The sequence below is a fragment of the Centroberyx gerrardi genome, chromosome 9 (assembly GCF_048128805.1).
Source record: "Centroberyx gerrardi isolate f3 chromosome 9, fCenGer3.hap1.cur.20231027, whole genome shotgun sequence".
NCBI lineage: Eukaryota > Metazoa > Chordata > Actinopteri > Beryciformes > Berycidae > Centroberyx > Centroberyx gerrardi.
The window spans coordinates 15,258,260-15,265,759 of NC_136005.1; the positions used below are offsets into that span (position 1 = coordinate 15,258,260).

The window sequence follows — 7,500 nt, forward strand, 5'->3', positions numbered from 1 at the left end:
ATATTATGAAATTGAATCCAAATAGCTCAAATACAGAATATTTTTCTCTTTTTGGAACACTTTGGGTGACAATTTAACAATAATATTGAATATTGAATGTTCTTCATAACAAGACAGTGTTAGCTAAATGTCTAAAATCTAAAACGTAAACATACAATTTTGTAAAATAATCAACAGCAAACTGAATGCTGCTCACAACAGCCAAGCGCCTGACCAGAGGACAAGAGAACGGATGACAGATTGATACGTTTGTCAGAGTCACAGATAATTGTCCCGTTGCACCACTGACACTCTGACAACCTTATGCAACTATCTCCAGTCTGACATATCACGATACGAGGATAGCTTGACTGAGAGCAGAGCAGCCTGGAGGAAGATGAGCCCGTTCGATCAGTCTCTCTTTCTGTCGGCCTGTCTGTTACCTCTGTCATGGGTTTGCTGTCTTAATGGCCCTGCTGGATCGTATTCGCAGATAACCGCCTTGGTAAAGCCTCGCGATCAGAATCATTAGTGTAACTTTCCTCCCTGGCCGCTCCGAACGGTGTCAGCTTGCAGAAGCGTTTGTGTATGCCCGTGTGTGTGTATATGAATGTTGTGTGTATGTGTGTGTTTACATGGCTGTGTGTGGGATAGACGATAGGAGGCCTTGTGTTGTATGGTCATGTGTGTACAGTACGTACTATGTGTCATGTATGTATGCATGCATGTACCTCGCTTGTGTGACAATATGTTTTGTGACTATGTGTGTGTGTGTGTAGAGGGTGTGGGCCAGGCTGAGCAGTGAAACATCTTTATTATTTAATAAGGGTGTGTGCAGTGTCAGCTGTCAGCAGGCAGACGGCCGGTCTGGCCCCCGGCCGGAGGGGACTGCCGCCGCTTCCATCAGACGGGACGCTCACCTTCGCTCCACCTCTCCTCTTCAAAACTCTCTCCCTCTCACACCCTTTACTTTACATCTTCACATCTCTCTGTTTTTCTCTGGAAGGCTACATTTTTTGTGGAGGCAAAACATTGTTATACAAGCCCCATTTCTGGCAGCCCTAGACAAAATAATGATGAGTACTGATTGCGTTTCATAAGAACAGAACATGGTGAATGTGGGCTGAACAATCTTCATTCTCCATCTCTCTCGCTCCTCTTCCTTGTGTAGCTGTAACTCTTATTTCCCTCCTTCACATTTTCTCTCCCTGTGGCTTAGTATGGTCACATCTCTCTCTCTTCCCATCTTGCTTCACTATCTCTCAGGCTGTAACTCACAGGCTTTTCTTTGAGCACATAACCATCTCCCTCATTCTAATGTAATTGGACCAGGAGTGAGATCATCTATCAGTCACCCTGACTGCTTCTACTAGGCTGTGTGTTTGTGTGTGTGTGTGTGTGTGTGTGTGTGTGTGTGTGTGCGCACTCTGGGGTTGGAGAAGGTTAAACACCAAAACAACAACATGTGTTTTTTTATTTATTGTCCATGTCTCCCTATCATTACATATAACATGGCTGAACAGCAGATTGATGTGAATGTGGCCAAAATACAGGATAAAGTTTCCTTGTGAAGTGCTGTGCATGGAGTTTTTACATTTAATAGAATTATGTATTATGTAAACAAGGTTTGAACTCTTTACAAATCAGTGTCGCTCAGCAACAGTTGATGACATCAGCAAGTATCACATTCAGTGTCATTATGGCCATGTCTTCAGCCTGATGGCAGGTCCAGGGTCGGTTCTGGCTTGTTGATGGCTGTTGGTTCTGCAGCGTCAGCAGAGCGTGTTAATCCACTCCACCCTGCTTCTGTGCACTTTACTGGAGTTAATGTGCTCACATAATGCCAGCCTCCTAGCCCTGCCCCTCCACACACACACACACACATACAAATGCATGTGCACACAGATACACACACACACACACACACACACACACACACACAAATTCACATTATCTCAAACAAACTGTTGTTTATATTCATACACCTGCTTCCTTATTCCTGGAGGTTGGAAGGTTAATGTCTTTATCTCCACCACTACCCCCTCCATCTCCAACCCAGCACACACACACACCTACACAAGCGCATGCAGACACACATGGTGGCATTGCACCACTGTTGTTTTCCTCGATGAGGTTCTGTAAACAAACCAACCCCTCAGATGAGTTAAACAACAGCCTGACCCGAAGGCAACAGTACGACCCGTGGCACAGGCTGCACAGCAATGAATGTAATCTAGTTTAGGGATCGAGGGAAGGAACGCCATTCACTGGTTCTGACTCGTGCCCTATCGGCGGGCCTCCCTCCCCCCAAAATCGAGCCCCAGGCTTCGATGAGGCCGAGGCTGGAGGGAATACTACAGCAGTCCACACACGGCTCTGCCTCCACACCCGTAGCCTCGGTTTCCTCTCTCCTGCCCACGACTCGCTCATCGGACGGGGGGAGAGGCCTCAGCAGATAGGGGAGGGGTCACAGGGTGAGAGGAGGGAGACGGAGGGAAGGAGGCGGAGATGGAAGAAGATGAAGAAGAAGAAGAAGAAGGACCACGGCGGTCTGTCCCTGACACTGGGGGCAGTAGAGGAAGGAGACCCAGAGCCAGCAGCAGCGCCCCTCCACCTAACCCTCTGATACGAGGCTGACCCCTGCAGGATGGGAGGGGAAGCGCCTGGCGGGACGGTGGTCGAATTTAGTCCTCTCTGGGGCTGCCCGCTGATGTGTGTTAGGGGTCTTGTGGTGTGTGTGTGTGTGTGTGTGTGTGTGTGGAAGTTGTGTGTGTGTGTTCCCATGGAATGTGTGCGATGGCTGTGGGCAGAGGGGGCAATGAATCTGTCCTCTTGATGCCAGGAAGCGGTGCAGCTGGCACGGCTGGCAGAAACTGGGACCCCAAGGCAGGATGGAGGGAGGGAGGAGACGTGCATCAAACACACTGGACAAAAACATCTCCTCTTCCTCTTCTTTGTCCTCCTCCTCCTCTTCCTCCTCCCTCTGGTGTAATGACCGCAGGTTGCTGTTTGATAGCATTACTGTCAACCGCGGGTGGTCTCAGGTCATTACCAGAGCCTGTGTGTGTCTCCGTGTCTGGTTCGGGATCTGTGGGTCACATTGTCTGTCTATGTGTGTGTGTGTGTGTGTGTTGCATGTCAACCATCTTGTGTGTTCTGGTCTGGGACAGACTGGCTGTGTCAGTCACAGTCCATCAGGCTCAGTTTCTGACACGCACACACACGCACACATAAACGGCAAGTGTCATCTACCATCAGTTTTCCATCCCCACGCACGTACACATGGGTGTGTGGAAAGCAGAGAGGAGGAACACACACCTGCCAGACAGAGAATCCAAACTACCTGTCCTGTTCCCCTTGGAACCAGAACCTTAGAACAGTAGAATTCCCCCGGGTAACATTCCACTCCACTGGAACACACAGTACACACTAAGCACAAATACTCTCTCTTTACCTTTCAAATATACCAAACTCTCTCTCTCTCTCTCTTTCTTCCTTTCTTTCCTCCCTTCTTTCTATCTTGCTCCTCTTGCTCTGTATCCTTTCTCCTTCTGGTCAGTGGTCAAGTTGGAGCGAGAGTGAATGTGTGTGATTACCACAGTTGCTATGCCCATGTGGGTGACAGATTCCCCAGTCAGTTTCAATTCTCTAAAAACAAAAAAAGACACTTAACCCCACCCACCTGACACACTGCACTCCAGCTCACATGCCGCCACCTACAGCCCACGCTTATGATAATTCTACATCTCAAATACAAATTAATTTGATTCATTGTCCAGAGTCACTGGCATCAAAGTTAATTATGAACAATAAACAAAGCCAGGCATTGATAAAATGGACAGTATAAATGGGATAGCTGTAACGAATGGAAAGTAATTTGTTGCATAACAATGTGATACAAATGAAATCACATGGTCCCTGCTAAAATAAGTTAGACTTCAATATTTCACAAAAGGTCAAATTTTATAACATCCCTGGATGAAGCTCTGGACCACATGCACACGCACATGCACACACATGCACACCTGCCCGTCCCTTCCTAGGCTGTTGTGCCATGCCATCAGAGCCGCTGTCTGACTGTGTAATTGCATAACCTGTAAAGACCTGCTCAATAATGCATGGTCAGACTAGACACGAGCAGCCTGACGGAAAACCTTACCTCAACACCCCCCTTTGTCTGGCCGAAGACTGGACACTCCAGAGACAGGACACCAGGCTAGAGGACGACAGTGTGCAGGCGTGTGTGTGTGTGTGTGTGTGTGTGTTAGAGACTGAGAGAGAGAAAGAAGGGGGCACACAGATGGAGAGAAAAACAATCACAACATTTTTCCTTTTAATCTTGCCAAAGTGACCCCCAGCAATAAGTATCAACATTGTGAAAAATTCCCCATCTATCAATAATAATAATAATAATTCTAATTAACTGAACAATAATAATAATAATTCTACAGTTGTACAGTTGCAGTTGATCCAATCTTCACCATATGCGAAAGGAAGCTTTTTTGGGATGCCTTTATTATGGCCATTCAAAAGAATTTTGATACTTTGGCCAATCATGATCAAAATTTCTCAGTTCATAGTCCCCAATGTATCTGTGTGCACATTTACATCAATCCCTCTACACACACACACACACACCTACACACACACATCATCATCATCATCACCATCATCATCATCACAAGAAAAAGAGCAGCCAGAGTGCAGTCGGGAGTGTTCGGCTTGTTGATTCCTCGCCTGACTGCACTCGGCTACTCTCGCGTGTTTTCCAGGCGTGCAGGTAGTCATCTCAAACGAACCGATTGACTTGCAAGTTTGGACAAGAGCACGCAGCCACAGACGGCCAGGCCCCGCCCCTTTTATAGGAAGAAACAGCCGCTCGACTTCCTGCGACCTGTCTGCAACCTGCAGGAGCAACTTCCTCGTTTGAGAATCAAGAAAGAAAAGGATCAGGAAGCGTGATGACTTTCCTGCGCAGACTGGCGGGGCCGCGGTGTCCGTCGTGGCGGGGCTTGGGTGTCATTCTGCTGGATTCGCACGGCGCGACTCCCGGTCTGATCCCCCGGGTCGGAGTGACACAGCTGCCCGGTGGCGGTCGCCCTCTGACGGGATACACTCGCACACACACCCGTAGGCAACATACAGAGGCGACAGATCCTGTAGAAGTGGATCTGAAGCGGTTAGATGGCGAAGACGCTGGTAGGGAGCCGTTTTTATAAATACATATGGTGCAATACATTGTGATTAATCATTCTCCAAATCCACTCAAACTTTAGACTGCACCCATACACACATACACACACACACACACACACACACACACACACACAGTTTGCCCTGCCATTCAGCCCATAAATGTGCCTAGTGAGTGTAAAAATATTCAGTGTGCACAGTTACATGCTTTACTATGCTATCATTTTTGGGCAGACGTGGCATGTTGGTCAAACATAGGGGAAGTCAGGGATAAATCCTCTTGGAAAGTCATGTAATATCAGTGGATTTTACAAATACTCACTTTACAGGAATTTACCACAACTTGTTTCATACACTGATTGCATTACATGGTGGTTTAGTTGTGTAAAGTCATGGAAAACACATTTCTCTGCCTCTCTCTCTGCTGTTTGTCTCTCTCAGGAATAGTGGAGGTGTTGATGTGCCGACACAAGGCAAGGAACGCTCTGGGCCATGTGTTTGTGTCACAGGTACGCAGACCTCTGCTTGACCACACACACACACACACACACACACCACACACACTGGTGACTGATACGCACTGTCCTGTGTGTGCAGATGAGGGAGCTGGTGTCTTCTCTGTCCCATGACTCAGCTGTGCGTGTGGTGGTCTTCAGGAGTTTAGTCCCGGGGGTTTTCTGTGCAGGTGGGTGACTTTTTTATTATTTTGTAACCTCTAAAATCCTCCAGAGCTGGTTACAGTGATGTACATCTGTGATGAAAGTGTGTGTTAATCATGATGTGCGATGGTGTGTGTTTTGATGCAGGTGCCGATCTGAAAGAGAGAGCTCTGATGGACAACGCAGAGTCTGATCTGTTTGTTCACAGCCTGCGGTCCCTCATGACTCAGATCGGTAAGGAGGAGTAGGTGAGGTATTAAGCTGTCTGCATGCAAATGGTGGCGGAGGGTGAACAAGTGTTTCCCCAAAAAATGGACCTGAGAGTGTGTACTTGTGTGTGAGTCAGTGTGTAATGTGTCTACATTGATAGATAGATAGATAGATAGATACTAAAGAAACACTAAAGAACAGACAAGACAGTTCACAGCACAGATATGTAGACAAATTGGCCCTAGAGAGATACAAAAACAGTTATACCAAAAGGAAACAGATCCAACAGATCCAGGATCTGTAAGTGCAGCCGGATGGGAGGAGGGCGAAACATGGGGTGAGGGGGTGTTCAGGGTCGTGCGCTATAGTGAGTGTTTTACGTGTGACAGCACTGGTGAGGGTTGGGAGTGGAAAGTCCAGTGATTTTGGAGGCTGTGTGTGTGTGTGTGTGTGTGTGTGTGTGTGTGTGTGTGTGTGATTTTGAGGAGTTTGTTCCTGTTGGTGACTGTGAGCTTGGTGAAGGAGCAGATGGAGCAGTAGAGGAGGACGGGCTCCATCATGCCTCCGAACAGGAGGAGCAGTAGGTGGGATGCAACACAATGTGCCTCGACTTTCTGGACGGTGGGGAGCTTCTGCTGGCGAAGCTAAGGTTATTGTCAAGGCTGAATCCAAGATATCTGAAGCTCCTCACCATCTAACTGCCCCGACGATAGTGAAGTTGTGTGTGTGTGTGTGTGTGTGTGTGTGGGGTGGGAGCCAAAGATCAGTTTTTAAAGATCAGTTCTTTAAAAATCAAAGAGAGTCTGAGGCACTCGGCTGTGATGAACAAAAGTTATTTCACATTTCACAAATTTAAATATTTAAAAAGTGACTAACAGGGTTCAGCTCAAATGAGGCTTCGTCGGGATGTGATCAAGGCAGGAAATGCATTTGTGAAATGAAAGCTTTTAACTTTTGTTCATCACAACTGAGTGCCTCAGACCCACTTTGATTTTTAATACATTTCTCGTAGTACCAATACCAAAGAGCCTCCTCTGATTGCTTTCTGCCATGGACATTTCTGGTACTAAGTAGCGCTCCTAATCATTGCTGTTTCTCGTTTGTGGACTTTTTTTTTTTTTTAGAAGTATTTTAGTTTTAGAAATGTTCAGGTGCAAATAGTCGTCTGCAAATCACTGTGTGAAGTGAGAGATGGGCTGCTGATAGGCTGTAACAGTGTTATTGTCCTGCAGGAGTGAAAGTATGGCCATGTCATCTGAGTATTTGAAATAGGGTGACAGACGAGGATCATCTGCTGGTGTTGGGTGGTATTAAAGGAGGAGCTGTAATCAATGAAGAGGATTCTGCCATAGCGGCCCAGATACTCCCAAGTGTTGCAGGAGGGTATGGAGGAGATGTGCTACAGCATCCTCCGTCCCTCGCTTGGCTCTGTGGGCAAACTGCAGGGAGTCCAACTGTG

General features: G+C 47.2%; 1 protein-coding gene across 1 annotated transcript in view; it reads left to right on the forward strand.

Annotated features, from left to right (window-relative positions):
- The first annotated feature begins 4,857 nt into the window (after window positions 1-4,857).
- The window catches only part of echdc2 (enoyl CoA hydratase domain containing 2), a 7,289-nt gene continuing 4,646 nt past the window's right edge, over window positions 4,858-7,500 (forward strand). Inside the window, exons 1-4 of the mRNA XM_071895632.2 lie at window positions 4,858-5,178; window positions 5,614-5,681; window positions 5,770-5,857; window positions 5,979-6,065. Coding sequence (XP_071751733.2) covers window positions 4,941-5,178; window positions 5,614-5,681; window positions 5,770-5,857; window positions 5,979-6,065 — 481 coding nt within the window. The 5' untranslated portion in view covers window positions 4,858-4,940. The remainder of the gene's footprint in view (window positions 5,179-5,613; window positions 5,682-5,769; window positions 5,858-5,978; window positions 6,066-7,500) is intronic.